Source organism: Falco naumanni, chromosome 13 (assembly GCF_017639655.2).
Source record: "Falco naumanni isolate bFalNau1 chromosome 13, bFalNau1.pat, whole genome shotgun sequence".
Classification (NCBI taxonomy): Eukaryota; Metazoa; Chordata; class Aves; order Falconiformes; family Falconidae; genus Falco; species Falco naumanni.
Window position 1 is genome coordinate 27,834,275 of NC_054066.1, and position 21,724 is coordinate 27,855,998.

General features: G+C 43.7%; 1 protein-coding gene across 1 annotated transcript in view; it reads right to left on the minus strand.

The window, feature by feature from the left end:
- Nucleotides 1-21,724, minus strand: part of IQCJ (IQ motif containing J) — a 54,856-nt gene that overhangs the window by 2,681 nt on the left and 30,451 nt on the right. Inside the window, exon 2 of the mRNA XM_040613600.1 lies at nucleotides 2,586-2,650. Coding sequence (XP_040469534.1) covers nucleotides 2,586-2,650 — 65 coding nt within the window. The remainder of the gene's footprint in view (nucleotides 1-2,585; nucleotides 2,651-21,724) is intronic.

The following is a 21,724-nucleotide window of genomic DNA, read 5'->3' on the forward strand; positions in this document are numbered from 1 at the left end:
ACTCCAGAGAGGGGGAAGTGCCTCTTGGTGAGTAATTGTTCCTGGTCAGAGAACAACGTTCCCAACACACAGGGCATTTTTAACATCTCGGGGTTGAGGGCATCAAATATATGTATTTTGTCATTTTTTAGAAGAATAACAGATTAGAAACAAACCCACATCTATGACAGCCTCACCAGGATAGAGCACTTCAGAGCCAGTCAGGCAGGTTAAGACCTGTGGTGTTTTCACACAACAGCTTTAAAATGGTCTGAAATACCTACCAAAGCTCCCCAATGCAAGTGCCACTGGAGGAGCTTTCAGTAAATGCATTTCAATTTAAAAATTCCCACATCTTCACACCTCAAGCATTTACACTTTGCATTGTTTCAGTTTCAAGCTTTACAGCATAATACGGACAAGTAGCATGTACGTATTTATATTTACACGTACTTTCTATTTTTAATCTTGAGAATATACCATGGTTAAGTCATAACTACCCTTCTAGAAATTTCTCTGAAAATTTATTCTTTCATCTGGCTTATATTTGCATGACTAAAAGACACTGGCTGGATTTTAATTTGAAGCTTCATGTTCTTTTAATATTTTAATATAGCATTAATATTTTAATATCCTGTATAGTGAGTTAGCTGTAGCTTTTCAACTGAAATTCAGAATGTAACGTAGCGATGCATACAGCTCTGTGTAAAGCTGTGCCTGACATTGCAAAATTTTTCCATGAAGTAATTGAAGGCTTCAGCATAAAGCTGATCATTTTTTTTGATGCAAGTGGAGCCACGTTAAACTTTTGCTGTCTGCTGGGAAGTCCAGGGGCACCGTGTCAGCGCAGTTAGTGACTGCTGAAAACAGCTAATGCCTGCACCAGGGCTGGGGGAGTCCTCTGCCCCGACAGACATGCAGTAAGTTGTAAGTTACATTCCCAGTGTTACCACGTGTCCCGATACAGCACGGTCAAAAGCTTTAAAATAGCTGACCTCATGATAAACTATACAGCAGGTGGGAAATGTATTACAAAGGCTGAAAATATTGCATTTGGAAGCTGGGGAGCTCATTACCAGAACAGTGATACTCGTCTCTTCCTTCCAGGTGGTGCAGCTAGGTGTCATGCAAGTACCTTGGCTGAGGGCTGGCAACTGCCTCCCTTCCCAGTAAGAACCAGCTTTCCAAGTGCCACCCAGCTGTGCCGCACCTCCCAGCCCAGGAGCCCCGTGCCCCTCAGACTCGCACCTCCATCCTCACCCAAAGCCCCGGCTGCTCCTGCAGAGCCCCCCGGGAGCTGCACCCAGCTTCGTGTTAAATGTGAAAAATACCACCGAGGAGTTCTGCTTGCTCTGTGCTACACTTCCCCCTCCCTGTACATATGAAAAATCTAGTGGATTCTCAAATATTCTTTAGTTGCACAGAGAAAACTACAAAACTAGTGCAACACTGAAGTTTAACATTTGAAACTCAAAGAGAATCTTCATGTGCTTAAAAAAGTGTTCAGTTAACTTGCTAAATCGAGGCTTTTTTATATTTAAAGTTAGACAGAAATCCACAATGGATACAGTTTGGGTTCTGTGGTTCAGGAATCAGAAAAACTCAACTGTGTTTGAAGGCAGAAACGACATTCTTTGTTACTTACATTTTCACTTTTGATTCCAAAGGCTGTAAATTGATATGATATTTTTTGATATTATTTTCTTCATCCATGGCAAGCTGATGGCTATGGAAAAGGAAAGAAAATGGGTTTAATGCGTCTCAGCATGACATTTTTGCAATCATCGTGAATTAATTCTGAATTTTTGACAAGAACATACAAGAGCCGATTATTATAAGGTGGTGCTGTCTTTGGAGGAAGGCATCTGGGTCCCTGTGTCCGGCTCCATTTGACTGTTAACAAAAAGTATGAATTTAGATCTAGTTTCCAGATCAGAGCTTGCCTGAGTTCTTGCACTAAACCTTCCAGATGCCACAGCTCCACAGACAGGCACACCCAGCAAAGAAGCCGCTGCAAATAAAAAAACCACTGGCAAATATAATAGATATTCTTGCTAAATTAACTTTCATCCCTGGGGCTACGTTTGAAAAGCTGGAGAGTAAAATGAAAAGTAACAATGGTAATGCTGGTAGCAAATGAATTACATCAGCAGAAGCCATACAGGAATATGAAGAAAAAATTCTTTGTAATAAATGATGACCAAGGAATTGGTGCTGCAAACGGATTGCTTTCAGAAAGCAATTTTAAAATGTTAGAAGATAAAAATCAAACATCTTGGGACACTGCTTTGGATGGGACTAGCAGCATGAATGAAAGGTCTTCACATGAAAATTTGTAAGATTAGGCCCCAACCTGTGGAGTTATTTTGAGACTTTACTGGACACTTAATTACATCATTCAATCAGCAGCAGTTTTCAGAAATTATCCTCCTGTAACTAAAAATAAGAATTGTTTATGGGAGAGATGCAAAGACTTGGATAGTTAGTATATTACCAAGTGAAAAACATAGTTGACAACAGAGACTGTCCCTCAGAAAGGGCTTGTTGCCTTATCAAAGCCATTTCCCTTTATCACGTGTGAGGTACTGCAGAAATCACACACTTACCTTTGAAGCAAGTCTGTGCCATCGTTGACCTGTTCCAATGTGTGCTGAAGCCTTTTGAGTTCTTCCTACAAGGAGAGAAAAAACATTTCAATGTGCTAATGGGAAGCCCTTGGTTGACATTGGAGATTCCTGCTCGACCTCCAACGTTGTGAACCAACCGTGAAACAAAACGGCCCCTCAGGTAATGTCTATGGGATTGATTTCAAATTTAGATACCCAAAATAACTACAAAGAAACCAATATATTTATCAATATGTCCAGCACACACTTGAAAGAAAATATCAGGCCTACAAAAAATAACAGGTAGAGCAAAAGAGAAAAGTATTCTTTCCTGTCTTAGGTGTGTGGATGCCTTGATTCAAGAGGAGATGGTCTTGGTAAGAGGCAAGTGAGTGTCAGCTCATCTTTTCAGGCACTTCTCTTTGTTCTGCAATCAAACAGTGTTCAGTCTCATAATTAAGAGAGTAACTAGTTGAGATTTGCAGCCTGACGCCTTTACTGGGGTATTTGCATTAGCTCCTCCTTCAATAGCAGAGATGTCACAAATTTAACTGTAGATGCTTAGCTGGGGTTCCCTGCATCCATGCTACTGCCCCAGGAAAAATCTACCTGTGATGTTCAGCACAGAGATTTGACTTAAAAACCTAAATAGTATCTGGGTGGCAGGGTTTTATTGTTTGGAAGGGGTGGGAGTTGAGGGGTGGAGGAGAATTCAATGAAGTGCGTGCTTCAGGGGATGCAATTAGCAGGCTGAGCTTTCCATCCCCTCACAGGGCACAGTAGCACGGAGTGCCCTGGCATTGCTGGGGCATGCATGCACAGAGCACACATGCCCATTCTCCTTAAAAGCTGGGTGATGAGCAAACACTGAACCCTCGGGAGCGCATCCCTACGATGCAATGCAAAGAGCATCACCCCGAGATGCAGGGATGCGCCTGCAGGTTTGTGTTTAAACATCAACTGTTTGATAATAAAAATAATAAAATAATAAAAGAAGCACCGGAATATGAGAAGTCTATGCAAAACACGAAGATGTTAACTCATGACTTCTTTCAGCTCATTAAGTTGGGAATCAAATGCAAAAGCAAAAGCTGCTGAAAGTTAGGAAGGAGGGTAATTTACTTCACACCTACCTTGTGTACAGACACAGGGTTCCTGGGAAGGCTAAGAACATTAAAAAAGCAAAACAAGGATATTTGCATCATGTATATCTTATCTGACCTGGAGATGAATCAAAGGGTTTTTTTTCCAAGAAGACTGCTGCAATCTCCAGGAGCACAACAGATCAGCCACCTCTACTTTCTGCTTTCCCAATTAAAGCTGATTATGTGAAACAGAAATTTCATGTGATGCTTTTTAATCCTAATCAAGATTCTACCCTATTCAACCTGAAATAAGATCACAGTTGGTAGCTGGTTTACTCCTAACACAGCTTTCATTTCCTCCCAGCCTTGGAAGGCCTATTACTGCAAAATGCGTTTTATACACAGACTAGATTTGTCATGACGACAAGTTAAACGATTCCCCAGTCTTTGCCCCTCTAATTGTAGCACCATTTTGTGGACATGCTGCACTTGATAAGCCACTGCACGTCATTTGGGAGGACTGGCTGCTGTCTACGGCTCATCAGCCATTGGAAACGATCCAGCCGTGAAACTTTGTTTTATTTTTGCCTTCCTTTTTTTACACTGGCTCTGAGGAACATCCTCTTCTGGCATATTAAAAGCGAGCAACTTTCAAAATTGTTTTCCTTGAAGCACAGTTCAGTTCAGAAGATAACCTTCTCTTCTCCCATATTATTCCGCTGGTCATTTTTTCAGTGTACCCCAGAGCTATGTACGGTAATTTAGAATGTGAAAACAATTTGCAATTGACTTTATATATAGCTCTGGGTGACAAAACCTGCATGACTTAAATAAATCATTTCTTGTGTTTGACATCATTTTCTATTAACCTCAGGGTGAAGACTGAACAAAAAAAAAGTAAAACACAAAATTGGTTGTGACATTTTTGACTATTCAGTCTTTCAATTAAACATCACCGGACGGTCTTTATAAAAGCCATAATATAAGGGAAGTACAGAAGGGGCATAGCAATGTTTGCATAATTGGGAAGAGAAGGAGACATAAAATCTATACTAATTTCAGTTTTGCGTCATTAACCATGAAGTATTGATTATTGCTCCTTGCAACAAAATTTATGAAGCTAGCTATGCTGCTGCGCCCACAGAAAGCGATTCGGATGCTCTGGCCTCAGCCCCCGGCATGGTAACTGATGGGTGGCAGTGACAGCCAGGATGCTGCTCTTCCAACCCACAGCCTTAGGAGATGCATCTCCCAGATTACACCAGGAGTGACCCAGCTGCAAACTCAAACTTCAGAAAATTAAATTGGAAGAGATCCATACTTCTGTTGGGATACACAATGAATTACAGTGCCTCTATGGACCTGGGTATAATGTAAACATATCGTAAAATTTACTGCAGTTCTTGTTTTCCTACTTGAGTTGAATACAGACGTTAATAGCAGTTGGGTGGCTACAGACACATATAGATACCTAAGGAACACAAAGCAATGGAAGTCAGACATGCAAGACTGGTGTTAAAAGCAAACCGAAGTGTCTTTTTCTGGTCTTCAACATGTACACTCTGTTATGCATTAATTATTTTTCGGCCTTTAGATCTGTACTTTTAGGAAATCAGGCTATCGCAACATCTTCATTATTGCCAGGAAAGCCTGTAACCCTGTGGGACAGAAAAGACCAAGGGGCTCAAGACTTGCCAGGGGGAAGCCTGTGTAAAAGAGCTGTCTGAAGCTGCACTGAGCTGGCTCCCAAAGCAGTCTGCACATCAAAAAAGCGCCTGGTTTAGCTTTGCTGTCAGTATTTAGTTAAAGCAATAAGATTCCAGGTCCCTCTGCCTTTTTCCCTGCAAATTGGCTGTGTTTGGCTCCATGCAGCCCAAGGACACGTGCACGTCCAGTGTGATGATTTAGCAACCTCATTCAGCTGTCTTCAGCAGTTTTCAGGGTCTTTTTTTTAATGGAGGGACCCAGAGGTTGCTGTAGACTTTGGTCCTCGTTTGGGCTTGGACTGAAATGTCACCTCTCATTTGACCGGCCGTGGAGATGACGGCAGCTGGCAGATACAGGGGCATCGAGGCAGGCTCAGATGCAGAGGAGCAGAAACCTAAAGCAATCTAAACACACTGGTCCCTTAATTCCCTTTGAGGAAGTCCATTTTAAAGAACAGTTATTAGTACATATTCTATATGTTAAATCATACCTAAATAAATATTTACTTCCAGTAGCAGGCAATGATTCTTTTTTGTTGCTATACCCAAAAGTATCTTATTCAGGTCAGTAGAGCTATTTATACCCGTGGGTTTAGACTAACACACAGAAATCAGGGCAGAGGCCACATATTAAAAATTAATTTTCAAAACCCTTTTTGGACATGCATGCTATTGTTTGAGTATCTCTGCCTAAGAGGTCTGTCATTTCCTGCTGAATGAATATACAACAGCATTTCCCAAGAGGTCAGAGAGATGGAGATGGGAAGAGAAAGCTCCAATTTCAGTGGAACTACAGCCCAAAAATAGCAGTAAAGGCGGTGGTTTTTTCCATTTTATGAGTAAGTATAGCAGTTATTAAGATGTATCAGTTTTGGGTAGTACTCTATTTCATTGATGTTCTTCCAGATTTTAATTGAAATTTTGTTGAATGGTGATTTTGTATTATGCAGGAAAACTTCCACTGATGCACGTTTCCTCCTCTCCTTACTTGCAAGTCACTTGACGCAACACCACAGTGCCCGTTTGATATCCTCCTGACACAGAAAGGCCACAGCAACTGGAGAAACCCTGCGCTGGAGCGGGACGGTTGCTCTCACCTCGGAGTGTGAGGTGCACGCCCCTCGAGTTGGGCTGGGGAGCACAGGGAGGATGCTGGAAAGGGGCTGGAGGGTCAGTGCTGCCTGAGGGCACCTGGGTGAGCAGAGCCCAGCCCAGCTGCTGCCTTGAAGGAGAGCTATGTCTCATCAGCCTGGCAGTGCTATGCGGGGAGGGAGCTAGCGCTGAGAGCTTTAATTTGGAAATATCAATAAAGATCACTGGAGCTTTCACAGCCACTCCTGCCAGCAAATGCGTTATAGCCCATCTTATCTTTCCAGAGCTGCTGCATTTAAGGACCCCATGAGTTCTTCTCCTTAGCACCAACACAGGCATGTGCAAAATCGATCATCCCTTTCCCAGCGAAGCCTCTGAAGGGGTGGCAGAGCTAGGGCAAGCACAGCTGAAGGCAGTCTGAAGCCAGAAACACTACAATGACTGCTGCTGTTAAGACCAGAAGCCGTGCAGGATCCATCTCAGATCAAAGCCACCTGATGCCACTTTCTGTTACCTATTAGGAAGCCAATTTACAGGCTTTAACATTCTCACCTCCTGCCATTTTCCAATCCTGTGGTCATCAGAGGTGGATACAAGATAATGAAGCTCTCCCTGCTGCTACTCACCTCTCCTGGTCCATCTCACGTGTCTGGGGATAGCACACGCAGCGCTAAACCACCTTTAGCACCAGCTCTGATCCATGTGTCAGTCAGGCTCCAGCACAGAAGCAGCAGCCTCAGCTGCTTTTCAAACACCCCAGCTGCTTTTGGTTACTGAAAACAGTCCATTGCCAATGATGTTCTGAGCTCTTTACACCCATGTCTAACGTTACCCGTTTATTTTAAGACTTTGTTTCCCTTTTAACAAAGAATTCCTCCCTTCCTATGGACACCTTTTGTGTCCATGAAGCATCTTGGGGTTTATTCATTTTATATTTTTTTCATTTTATTCATTTTCATCTATATTTTACCCTGTTTTCCCAGGGAAGACCATGCCCCCTGTATTAAAATGATGTAGAGTCCATGTTTCAGCCTGACAAGGCCTGTCAATCTGCACGTTAATTAAGCCTCTTAGCAGAATACAATGAGTCTAAAGAGGACAGAAAGATCGGGATCCTTTGCGGTGAAGGCTTTTACTCACTACTATTTTGGGCACCCATTCATGCCAGCCTGGAGGTGCTGCTTCCATGGGAAACCTGCTGGGTTACACGAGCAGCTCCCTAAAGCTCCTGCTGCCTCTTGGTACACACCTGGGGGGTTGTCCCCAGGCAGTATCCCAGGTGGCACCTGTGTGCCCGGTATAGGGGCACATCAGAGGCCCAAGGAGCCCCAGTTTGGGCAGACACAAGACCATCTACATTAATTCCCAGGGATGCATAATGTTCTGCATGCCATTCTGGGGGCTGGAACATAAAAGCTAATGCTGTGCCCCAAATACACTGAGCATTCTGTAAAGTTGGTAATTAAATGTCTGATGGTGGCAAATGCTTCGTATCCTGGAACAAAAAGACATGTCAGATGATAGTGGCTTTTGTATATCGGGGGTGGGAGGGGAAAGGTCCTATTTTATTTGCTCTGGCAACCCAACAGGGACCTTGAACACTTCAGCTGTGAGTGTTCAAGAAAGCTACGTTAACTGCACAAGATGAATAGCGCTACAGGGCCTCTGCGATCCACAGCTGTCAGAGCAATTTGCCAGATCACTTTACAGAAACTGTACCATCAACAGAGTTCGCTAAACCTACTTAAACAAGTTTCACATTCAGATTTAAAAACCAAATATGAGTTAGCCTCGCTGAAATGAGTTAGCTACTGCAGGGAAAGGCAGCATGGACACTCGGGTCAGATCCTGTACCCTAGCCTGCCACCGACCTCCCATGGCACCTTCGTCCTTCCACCTCCTTGCTTGTGTGCATCTTGCCCATTCGGGTCATGACATCTTCAAGGAGGGGAATGCCTTTTATTTTTTTTCTGCTTGTGCATCAGGGCTCTGATCTTGACTAGGTAAAATAGAACACATTTTTTATCTGCTAATTAAGAGCAAATAGCTTCAGGCTCTTCCATCAAATACTGCCTGTATTTGCCCTCCATGGTGCACCTTCACTGCAGGGGGGCACAGTCCCTCTGGTACAAACGTTGCTCCTAGTGAGCACAAGGTAAGCATGTGCAGGCTCAGTCCATGCGCTCATCTTTCCAAACAAGACAAATAGTCTGGTTTCAGCTGGGAGAGAGTTAATTCCCTTCTCTATAGCTGGTGCAGCGCTGTGGTTTGGGTTTGGTGTGACGGCGGTGTTGACAGCGTGCTGATGTTTCTGGTTGTTGCTGGGTGATGTTTATACTGAGTCAAGGACCTTTCAGTTTCTGGGGCCCTGCCAGTGAGAGGGCTGGGGGGCGCCAGGAGCTGGGGGGACCCGGCCGGGACAGCTGACCCCCCTGACCCCAGGGTACCCCAGACCATATGGCGTCACGCTCAGCACGTACAGCTGGGGGAGAAGGAGGAAGGGGGGACGTTGGGAGCGATGGCCTTTGCCTTCCCAGCGCCCGTTCCACGCAGAGCCCGGCTCTGCTGGGGATGTACATAAAGACCTGCCCACCCGTGGGAAGCGGCGACAGAATTCCTTGTTGTGCTTTGCTTGCGCACTCGGCCTTTAGCTATTGAACTCCTGATTCTCTCCCCCATCCCACTGTGGGGGAGCGAGTGAGCGGCTGAGCTGGGCTTGGTAGCCAGCCGGGGTTGCACCACGATACCAAAGAAGGTGTCAATCAAGACCTGAGGGCTGTGCAAGGAAAGAGCATATCACACTGAACAGAAAACGAGGCCAGAATTAGGAAACAAAGGGCAGGCATCACTGAAATGTTTCAGGCTGGAAAGAGGTTACCGCTAATTAGAGTGCCGCTGGGATGAGCGGTATCACGGCTGTTCAGCACAAACGAGCGCGAGCCAATGCTGCAGCAAGATTTCCAAGGATTTAGCTGGTAAATGGAGCACATGTGGGAACAGTAGCCATTACGCAATTAACTCCCACAGTTTATTGCTCATGTATCCATTATTCTGGATTCTTAAAAGATAGTTCACTCAATGTGCATTTTCTTAGTTTATTGAAAATCAAAGTTATGCCTGTTGAGCCCAGTTGCTACAATTTAGGTTATTCTCCAACAAGAAGGACCACAGTGCTTTCCACTGTTCTCCAGCACAGGCCAACTCGCAGGCTATTTTCAAGAAGAAGATTTCCTGTAAGTTTACTAGATAATATCTTTACAAAATATGGTCTGATATTCCAAAGGTCCCCTTAGGTCCTCCTCACAAAGTGACTCAGTTGGCAAGCCTTTTGTGGCTTCTTACTTGCTTGGCTTGGTGTGTTTACAAATTTGTTGTACTCTTTTTTTTTTCTGTTGTACCATCAGGTTTTTTCCCACCCTTCACATGTAGGGCATATCTATAATGTCCACACACACACAGCAGTGGCGCATCACCCACAGTGCTAGCACTGAGGTGTCCCTTCTGGCTCAGGGACTTCTTGTCCAAGTACTCTGAAACCTCTACACTGGTTTGGGCTGAATTCAGATTGAATTTTGAGATTTTCCCTGGGAGTTCAGGATGGAGCTAGGGGTGTGAGTTTGGGATCATTTGGATCACGCTTTCCTGTAACACTGTCCCACAGAGGGGAAAAAAAATAAATAATTGCAACACATTCTCCAGTGCTTCTGCTAGTTTCTAGATTCCTTCTGCCTTTTGCACCCTGTGCTGTTAGCAGGCAGTGTGACCCAGCACAGCTGGGACCTGAGCCCCCGCGGCTCCTGCTAAACCAGCAGCAGTACCACCCCACGGCTGGCCACAGTCTGCCTTGGCTTTCAGAACCTGGAACACAGTGGTGGGTTGTAGGTACGTCCCTTGGTCCTTTCACTGAAAACCTAATGAGGCAGGAAAGGAAAAGCTTTATTAGAACAGCAAGTTTACTGTTCTGCCAAAGGTAAACTCCCCACTGCATCATTTCTCAGTTTTACTCATTACCATTTAAAATTCCCAGGGGATGCATTTGCCTCTTATTTCACAGCACACTTTCATCACTTAATAGATGAATTGGTAATATTTCCATTTTCTTCATGTAAAGCCCTTCTTCCCTTTTTATACCCTATAGACATAATATCTAATTGTTTCTCTTCCCTATCTTGTAAATCATGACATTGCTCTCTCCTTGCTCATCTAATCAAAATAGGGCTCAGCACAAAACTTCATTGACTAAGTGTAAGCCCAGCATGGAGAACAAAAGCAGAAAGTCTCGGCCTTCCTAGATCTGAACTGAGCTCGTGCCTAATCCCTTCGCTACAGTCCCGGGTACGTAAGGATGCCCAGGACAGCCGATGTATTAATTCTCAGAGGCGGGTGTCAATGGCCGGAAGGGAAAGGCAGCAATGCCGGGGTTATCTCCCAGGGGATGGGAGCACTCACAGGATGACCTGTTGAATCCCTCTCCACTTTCTGTGATATCAATAAATTGTTTTCTTTTCCTTTCTTCATCTTTGCCCTCAGGAAGAGTAATCTATGGCACTATGGCTACAGAACATTATTTCATAGTTACAGCAGCTCTGGAAACCTCGCACAAGGATGAATGCCATTAAAAAGCCAAGTTAGATTCCTTTTAAAAAGCCTCTTCTTTCTGATGCTGTCACTGCGGTCAGAGCTTTCAACAGCACCACTTCTGCCTCAAAATACACAAGCTTTTAACTTTTGCCAGGGGAACCAGCTAGAAAGAATGGAGCCTCTTGACATCTTGGCTTCTCTGCCGCCAGAGTGCTTCTGAAACTACAGCCAGTCTGAACGCCGAGGAGAAGGTCTGGGACAACGCAAGTGCTATGGGGACTCAGCAAAGAAAGTGTTGCTAGGTTATAGTTCAAGGGGGGGGGGGGGGGGGGGGGAGAATAAACATACACACACACACATATATACACGCTGAGATTCAAGTCCATGGCAAGAAAGCCAATTTCTCACTGCAATCCAGAGTTACTATTTTTGGGGGTGGCGGGGTGGTGTCGGATATGACAGCTACCCTGCAAGTGGCAGCAGGGATTAACTGAGTCACTTACAGGATAAGGAGATGCTATAATCAAGTCTAGGATTTTAATGCCATTTGTACGGGACTTCATGTGACAGTGCAAAACCTGGTGTAAATGACCACAGCTTCCCCGGAGCAGAGACTGTGCGGCAGGGTGGCCCATCCTGCCGTGCCTTTGCTGCAGCGACTGCCCCCACCACACTGCAGCTGGTCAAGGCCGTGGCCAGCGTGCTGTAGGAAATGCTGATTTTTTCAAAAGCAAGTTTCCCTTTTGGAACAAAATTCAACAATTTTGACACACCAAATGCCACCACGCACACTGTTAGAGCAACCAACTTTCTTCTGAAAGCCCTGGATAGCAAAACGCATCCCCAAAATCCCAACAGGGCGTTCCCAGCGCTGGAAAAGCCATGGAGGCAACGGGGCCAAAGCCTACCAGGGCTGACCACCCGTGAACCCTGCACCACGGAGAGGGCAGCAAAGCCTGGTAGAAATAAATTTCAGAAGAAAGGAAGCTTCCAACCAAGTGTTGGTTTACGGGAGTAGTACTCTAATCTTTCAGACACAAAAGGAAATGGCAACCCTAGCGTTGTCTTTTATTTTATGGCACAAAATCTGCACCTTGGAGAGAACAGCACTGGCCAAATTACACGAGGAATGGTAGGTGAATGTCTTTATGGAGGACAGGCATGTCTGTCCTTAAGTGTCACCAACAGTCTAAGTTTCCTTTACCATTTACCCTTCCTCTGAAGGGCTGCAGAACTATGCCTGCTAAAAAGACACCAGTCTGTTTTGGTCTAATGGTTACTTTACAAAGAACACAAATCTGCACCCAGCCCACTCTACTGGAAGAAACCCACATCTTCCATCTCTAAGGTTTTAATTGCAAATTACAGTTGAGTCCAGCTTAATTTTGAGAGAAATATGATGAGATTGCAACCAAGCCAGTGTGAATTTCAGCATGCCAGGACGGGGAATGCAGGGGGAAAATCTGACATGACAGATCCATCTTCTGAACTCCCAGTGGAGGTTTTTTTCCCCCAGAAAAAGTAAGCAGCTCTTTTTATAGCTCATGAGCCTATTACTTCTAATGACAACAACAGATGACTGTTTTAAAACTGAAAAGAAATATATTAATCCGATTTTCAGCTTTTCAGCACGTGGTACTGTCTATTAATTTTCACAAAAGAGAAGACTGATGAACTGGCTTAGGAATCAGAAGGTTACAGTGAAAAAAAATATAATCACACATCTATTTTAGAAGCACTTCTCTACACTTCTCACCTTTCTGAAAGTTCCATTTAGGCCAAGCAGCACATGTTTGGGCCATAACCAAAGGAGCTGCTTTTCAGAAAGCATGCACAAATATCTATTACACTGCACTGTAGTGGTACTTAGAAAACAGTCCCCAAGCCACCAACTTCACAGCGACTGCCTTTGCTCGGACAGTGCGCCTGCAGGATTTAACGCTGGGACACTTTGCCCTCCCGCACTGCACATATGGGAATACCCAACCCTGGGCAGGACAGGTGTCCCCGTGTCAACCGCAGCTTTGACCTCGGCCACGGCATCAGGGAGCAATGCTGGCTGCCAGGAGGTGCCACCAGCTCCCAGCCAGCCTGAACACACAGGCCACCCTGCCTTGCTCCTGTTTCCAGTGGTTGGAGACACCATCGCCAATGTTTCTCTTGCAAAGCACACAAGCGAGAGGTGCCAGCACAGTCAGCAGCCACATGAAATCTCTGGTTGAGGACCCTAAAGAAGAACAGCTGCCTTTAAAGATTTTAGGTTCACAGAAGGATATGAGCATTCACAGAAACAGTTTCCTCTGTTATGATGAACTACACACTGAGCAGTTTTGATTACGGTCTTAATCTTTACGTATATTGTAATTGCCACCAAACATGCTTGTGTTTGTCTTCAACATGAGAAACAGTATCTCCATGCTGATAATAATGAAACTACTCACTCATTCTGATGCTTATATCTATGCAAGCACACCAAGAAACCAGCAATCCACTTATTAATGTGCCAGCTGAGCTGTGCTTGCCGGAGACAGTGAGCACTAGTTATGTAAGTCTCCATCGCCGCAATACCTTCCTTTCCATCCCCACCATCTCTTGATCATACAATACAATGTTTTCTAACATAAGTGGAAAATATTTTATATTAGCAGGCAGCAACTGCTCAGCCATAAAGATCATTACAGCTGCAGAAGCAGAGAAATAGTCCTCAGAGGCCAAATCCCTCCAGTGGGACAGCACGCTGCATCCAGCCTCGTCAATGTCCATCATCATCCACTCCAGACATTACAACCCAGAAGTTTGGCAGTAACAAGAGACTTGCATTTTTCTGTGCAGATCTAACTTCCATAAAGCTTCCTCAGCACTCTCAAGAAATAAATCTGCATTGTGTCCATTTTAAGGATGGCACAGTTATGCTAAGAGGCACCAATAGGCCAATTAAATCAGTAAAGAGATTAGCAAAAGTGCTACCTAGGGTAAAGCAAACACCATGGTCCTTGCTTGGATCCCAACACTGTGAGCATTTTCAGGCTGAGGCAAGAGCACCCTACACCCATATATCATTACCACCTTGCCAGAGCAGAGCTGTAAGCCTTGGAGCAACATGGGCTCCCCATCAGCTACTGTTCTTGCATGAGCCAACAGCTTCAACCAATAACATCTCACAAACCTCATCAGTTTAATTTCAAGGGATTTCTCACCCACCCACCCCTTTTTTTATTCTTTTCAGTCTCTACCTTGCTATACACAAACTGGAGAGCAAATCTGCCAAGGCAGGGGCCCCATACTGGCAGACGGTCACCATGTGTATGAAGATTCATGTACACAGAGCACCTTGCTAAGTGATTATTATTTTTTTTTTTAAACTCCTTCAAAAAGGGATTGTCTGTGACCTGGCATTTCACTCCAATTCAATTGGAAACAGCCACAGTGCAACTTAGGAGGGGGATCACAGCAGAAATTTCTCTAACTTTTGTAGTACTGCTGGGGACCACTATAAAAGGGCACTGAGTTAATTAGACAAATCATAAAAATGTTCCCATGGCAATCTCACAGGTGAAATAATCTAATCTACACCCTGCCTTCCTAGTTAATCTCTTGATAAGAGTCATTAACACAATTGTTCAGTCTACTGTAGTCCCTTCATAAAGTGCATATAATTTACAATCCCATTAAAAAGATGGCCACAGATTAGTCTCAGAGGCAAATTACAAAACTATTCAGTTGTGTTTTTAGCACATTAGCTATAGCTATATGAATCCTGGAGAGAAAAAAACAACAACCCACAATCACAGAACATATCAGGTTTCAGAGCAAGTGTACACATCCAAACCCACCTACTTAATTTTCTGCATAAAAATTAAATATAATTATAAATTGTGCAGTACTCTGTTCAGCAGCTGAGCAGCCATGTGGACCTTCTTGTTTTGTGAATAGCAAAACCAAAAACTAAGCACTGAAAGAGCACAAAAGGTATACAAAGTTCATTAATTTAAAAAGTTAGGATGTAGTTACTTCACAGCTTATGCTAGATTTCCGCTGCTATTCAGCATTCAAGTTATTTCTGTTATGCAATTTGAGGTGCTGGAGGATGCTAAGCATTGGGTGTTCCAATAGAGCAGAAGGAGTGGAGGCCCTGGACCTTATAAAAATATAACGGAACAGATGTTTGCTGCTTTTCTTTATTTGTGCTTCTTCCTGTCAACTTCTAAAATCCAGCACGTAGAAGCTTCCAATACTATCTACTTCTTCCAGTGCTTCCCAGCTACCTTCAGAAGGCTCACTTTCATCCAGGAAAGCGATTAGGAGATTGTTTCAAAAAAGCAACAGAGTATTCTGGCTTTGTCTGCACTTCCCCAAAGGCTACAGATCCTAAACGCATAAAAACCACAAAACATCTCCCACAACAGAGCCTGGGATCTTGGGACAGAAACAACTCAGATGTGATTTTTCACAGGATACAAGAAAAAGCACACAGATCCTGTAAGTTTTCAACAAAATTTAGTTATTTGAGCACTTTGGAGACTAGAAAACAGGATTTTCAGAGTTTAACATCATTGAACTTCCCCAACATAAACCACCTCTCATTCTTGCGTTGCCAGTCCCTCTTCATCCTTTACCCAAGTGTTTTTAATTTGGTTTTGTACCTTTCATAAACAATAAAACAGTTGGGGAATCTAGGACATGACAAAATCAGGCAGTAAATATTTCTAAGTTATAAAAGCAGCTCCCTCATATTTATACTCCAGGTCTAAGGAAGCTTGAAAAAAGTACGCTAAAAATGATAACGCTTCCCAATAAACATCTTTCTGTCACTTTTAGGAGGAAACTCAAGGAGTCCGTGGTGCGTAGGAAGAAAGGTTGTGTTTGCAAGCTTTTATGTGAAGGCATGCATCACAGAGTCAGAGCATGACAATCTCCCAGCCATGCTGGAGTCCTCTGGAGCAAGAGGAAAGGACCAGCTATGACCACCACGGACCAGGGTAGATGGAGCAGAGGCAGGTGATGGTGATGGGCAGGGGCAGCAAAAACCTTTCAAAATCTGGGCTTTTTGAATGTTCATCTATTTTGAATCTACTTTGAATGTTCATCTACCCAGACCTTAAATGACAACTCTTCCAGCACTTAGATCTAAGATCTTAGACCTAAGTTTTGAGGCAAAGGTTAAGCATTTTTAATTTCTATGCTTCCCAGGCCAGAAGTCCAAAAATCCTGAGCTCAGAGGTTGGTTCAAGTCTCTCTCCCTTCTTAGAGTTGTCTGACATTCACAAGATGCCTGTAACTCTGAAAATATTTAATGACAAGCACGTGCAGGAGTCACATCACTAACCTGGAGAGAAATAAAAATCACACTCCCAAGCTTTATATTCTAGGCAAAGTGACACCGATTGCTGATGTAAAGGAAGAGGGATCTATGGCACTGTTTGCTAGGTTCAGAGGTTGCTCTTGTTTGAGCTCCTGAGGAGTTAAATCTAATTTCTCATATGCTGCAGATATCTAAGAAGATGTTTTAATTGAAGGCAGTTGCTTAGCAACTGCATCCCATGTGGTGCAGCGATGCTTTTCACCTGGAGCAGATAAACATCAGGATGGCACTTTACAAATCTGATTAGCAGCAATGAAATAGCTGGCTACAACAAGCTGCAAGTGTTTTTCCAGAAGTTATGCTTCTAACCTGATACCCATCAGCAGGAAAACCCAATGAAACTCATTTGCAGGTTAGAAGAGCTCTCTTCTCCTCCTCTTGCCCAGCAAAAATTTCAGTCTGCTTCTAGCAACCAGAGCTTATCGAGAGGGAGATAGCATTGGCAAGACTTTTCTTACTTGAAAGATTTCACTGCAGTTGAACACATAATGATAGAATACTAGAGCGCTTGCAACCATGCACAGATGTTTTTCTGAACAGGCCTGTGAATCTTTGAAAAGCATCAGAAAAAGCACATTTCCAGACCACAGAGAAAAAGATTTCCTCGTAACTTTTCTACCTGGACATTACCATTCAAAGACTGGTATTATACTGGCCTTTACAAGCTGTTTTAAGAGCTTGTTGTTTGTTATTGGTGCTATTACTGCATTTCTAACAAAGACTGTTAAGCACTTGAGTAGGTCACTTTCAGCATCTTTGCATTATAAAGTTAGTACAAATGTTCATATTTACACCTGACTTCTGTCATGTCAGTGATCTGCTGTGTCAGGGTCTAACACATGGTGACCAATTAAGCATTTAAGATTCAGAAAAGATTCACATGCATTTTCCTACCCATTGCAGGTCAGCTAACGTGTCCCAGCCACGACCAGAATACAATTTGCCAAGTAAAGGCTATTCTCGATGTCTTTATTATGTTCCAATATTCCCTAATACCAAATGCAGAGTAACAGGCTACAAGCTCCCAGAGAACTGGCTGCTGGAACGTGCAGAGATGTGCATGAGACTCATCCCCTGGGTCTCCGGGTACCTGCAGGGGGCTGTTCACCAGCAGCACTCCAGCTTACGGGGCAGGGAGCAGCCTGGCTGGGTACCACGGGGCCAAGAGGTGGCAAGGGGGGCTGGGGGGAGTGCAAGCTCATCATCCAGATGGCTGTATTGAGGAGCAGGAGACACTTTTCATCAACCTCATCAAATATAAAATCAATTGCAAAAAGAGTTTCCACGAAGGTCAGTGGTTTCTGGGAAGATACAGAAGAACTATGCCTTCAGCAAGCCCTAGAAGAGGATATACTGGAAGGGTTTTCAAGGCAAATTTAACTTACCCAACTTTGGTTTGAACACCTAATCACCACAAAGGTCCTAGTTCAAACAGACTCTTTCTGCTCCAGAGAAAACAAAGATAGGCAAAGGAAATTCTTTCCCTTCTTAAAACTAAGATCCCATAGAGCTGCCTTGGTTTTGACCAGGATATTGATAGCAAAAAAACTAGAAAAACTAGTCCTCCAACTAAGATGTGGCCCAGAAGCAAAATTTAAAGTCCTGCATAGTCATCCAGCCCAGACAGATACATCCAAAATATGTCCTTCTAATTATAAACAACACAATCAATACCTGTACTTCAGGACCTAAGGAGCTCCAATGGGGCCAGGAAGACGTTCCCTTCCCTCTTTGCCATCTTCAGACTGGATGAGCCATGGGCAGGGGTAGGAAAGTTAAACCCCTGCACTTCCCTGTAGCATCACAAGTTTCTTGTGGGGAAGGTGAATGGCTGGTGCGATGCCCTTGTTGAGCCCACAGAAACATTACGTTAACAAGTGGTGGGATGTACAGGAGCAGATCTGCATGGCCAAACCAGCAGCCTGATAAGCAATCAGGGATATCAACAACCTGGTCCTATGGGCAAACACCCACCAGTGGCTCTCAGCTTAGCTTCAGCTACGGCAAATACCGTTTCTGTAGTACGAGATGTTCTGAGTCCAAGTACGGTAAGGGAGGGCAGCGGGAACGTTTGTTTCAAAGACACTCTCCTGATCCAAATGAAAATGCTAATATAGAGGCTCTAGTGTCAATCTAATATCCTGTTAGTCTTACGCAGGTCTGGGGCATTGGGATGCAGAAGATTCTCAAAATCAACGCATACATTTGGAGCTAAAATAATAAATACTTTCTCCTGAGTGGTAGCACTCCAAAGTCAGAGCAGAACCACAGCACTATTTCCAAGGTTTATTAGCTCTTCAGTTATTACATTCCCTTGTTTCCTTGGCTCACCCTCCCACCAGCTGCCTTATTTGCTGTGTGAAACCCTCAGCATTAACCACAATACAGGTTCTTAATGTTTAATGTGTGGCTGATAGAATCCTGCAGCATCCAGCAGAGCCTTTGAATAACGGGCACCCTATAAAAAACTTAAATGCAAACAAAAAAGCAGCATGTGAAACCATAGGATAGAAGCTGGTCACATTCAATCTCTGAAAGCAAAGAGCTACAGTTTATATGAATAATTCAAAACCAGCCTCAGACAAATGATCCCAGGTCTATAAGGAAATGGTAAAGCCTCTGGAGTCTGCAGCTCTTTTTATTACAGCCTGGTTCATTCTGAATGCTGTTTTCTCTGGGTTTTTTTTTTTACTCTTTTTGAAAAAAAAAAAAGGAAAAAATATATATAAACGAACAGTCAGATAGGATGTTCAGATAACATGTATAGCAGACCCCAGAGAAATATTTCAGTTTTATATTCATTTCTGACTTGTAAATTATTCATTAACACGAATCATGCAATTAGGTAAAAATTAAAAATTGGCAAATTAGTTTTCATTTGTTTATGTTAATTATTTAGTGTTCTTCCTTTTTATAGAAAAAACGCAGAGAGATTAGTCTTGTTCTGACGATCTGTTTGCTCCCTAGACAACACACAAATTAGCATTGCTATGGCTACTTTCATGCAACATCTATAGAAATATGACTCCACTGCCCAGATCTGTTGCTGAGGCATTGTGGCATATGCTGGATTTCTAAACTGCAGATATGCCTTTGGATATTTTTCAACACATTTTGAAAAAAAGGCTGTTGGGTCTTTATTTACAGATTGAGTCAACAATTGTTCCATGACCCTTCCATGAATTCCACCAAGGCTCCCTAGTCCTCGCCAGCACCCGTAGCCTCCTCCACCACCCCGAGGAATCTCCAGCCAGCGGGAGTTTTACCCCCAAATTACAATTCATTCCACTTTGATGCTAGGTTTCAAAGGTAGGGGGTCATCTCCATTTTAATATCGGTTGCTGCATTTAACTACATAGAGAAAAACCTGAGCACTAAAATGCCACCACAGCACACATAGCAAGAACCCACTGGATGAACTGCTGTGGGTTTCCTAGGCAATGCACATCAATGGAGTTTGTGTATTCAGAAACACTTATCCATTACATTTTTTAAAGTGTTTGTTATTTTTTTCCTTAAGATCTCTCTCCCTAGAAAATGAGGACTATGTCTACCCTTTTAGCAAGAGCAGTGGGACTGAAGTTTTGCAGCTCGCTATGGGTCTGGCCCTGCCCAGATTCAAGTTCAGGTATCGCTGTGACAAGGGGCTTGGGTTGCTCACCTCATCCCTCCACGTCTGCACCGCTGTGGCTTGGGTTACCCATTGGGTGTATTCAGCTTACTGAGCCGCACTTGCCATCAATCCCAGATCCCGGAGGAGAGAGCCAAACATACTCTGCCCACAAAGTTTTTCCACAATATGTTATCTACTCACAATATGTTCACCCTGTCCTAGGTTATTTGGCTAGACACCAACTAGAGAGAGCCCATTTCTTGGGTGCCGAGGTTCATCGTGTTCAGTCACCACCTCCTCTTGCTCAAAGGCTTGCCACCCAACCCACAGAGCTCTCTTCCACTGAACCCACTGGCGGCTGCCAACCCAACCGCCCCGCTCAGCACAGAGGGGGAGCACCAAGAAGCAGCGCATCTGCTTCAAAATGCTTTTGGACACCAAGAAACACAGCCTTCTCGGTCAGTCTTCAGCTTTGCTATTTGCTACATAGTGAGATTTTAACACAATAACAGAGTCAAGCACAGAAAATATTTAAAAACTATATTGTCTGTCAAGGACAGTAAGTAACTGTGAGCATGGTGCATTTCTAGTAGCTAAAGGGTTGCCTTAAGTTACAGAAGGAATCCAAAACGTTCCCACACAAAATCCTAATTACATTGGATGTCAGAAATCAGTGTTGTAGGCTGCGTAACTGCTACAGAGGACTACAGATCAATTAATGATATCAGTAAGTTAAAAAGAAAAAACAGGAAATGGAAACCCTAACATGTTTGTAATGACAGTGTATTCTCTACCCAAATATTCATGGCTTATGCAAGATAGCTTTTCCTAAGGAATTAGGGTGAGAACAAAGAAAGAAAAGAAAATCCCAAAGCCCAAATCACAACAGAGAAAGTCATGTCAAAAAGCATTTCTACCATTTAATTTGAACATGACATGTAAGAATATAGATTAAAAACATTCTTCTGAGCCTTTAATTCCATTATTTCGAGGAATTGTCCCTGACATCTGTACAAGTTCTGTCTTAATCCAGTTACTGTGGGTGGATCCTCAAGGTAAACAGCATTGCCGCTGCTTTTCAGAAGAAATAGAGAATATTCCTTCCTCCGCCTGCATTGGCTAGGCTGGATTTGGAGAAAGGAAGAGCAGTGAGGACTACTTCAGACATGGCAACAGCCTCTGCCACCTGCAGGCACAGGTACCCCGGAGGAGACTGCTCCGTGCGGCACGCATCATTGGAGCTGAGATTCACTCCCTCCCACAAGGTGAAAGAATTGGCCCTCTGTACAGGATACCTATGAGAAAATAAGACATTCTAATTTTGTCCATTTATCCAAGTTAGTTTTGCTGCATAACAAGTATTAATATAAATAGCCCTGCTAAACACACTGCAATTCAGAATTAAGATTTTCTGCATGGTGAAAAGCAGAAGCCCATTTTTATTAAGTGATGCGTTAAAAACAAGTTTCCTCCCTTGACCTACACCTTACAAACATACAGCAGATTTAAATTATCATCAGAAACAACACCCAAGAGTGAGTTTAAACCAATGATTTATGCTTCACTTTATGCAGAGAGTCACAGTGATTAAGTGATGCCTGTCCATGGGACTCCAGGGCCCTCCTTGCTGTGTTAAAAACCAGGGCTGCTCATGCGTGCTCTCCCAAGAAGCTGGCAGAGCTCTGCCCAGAAGTAAATCC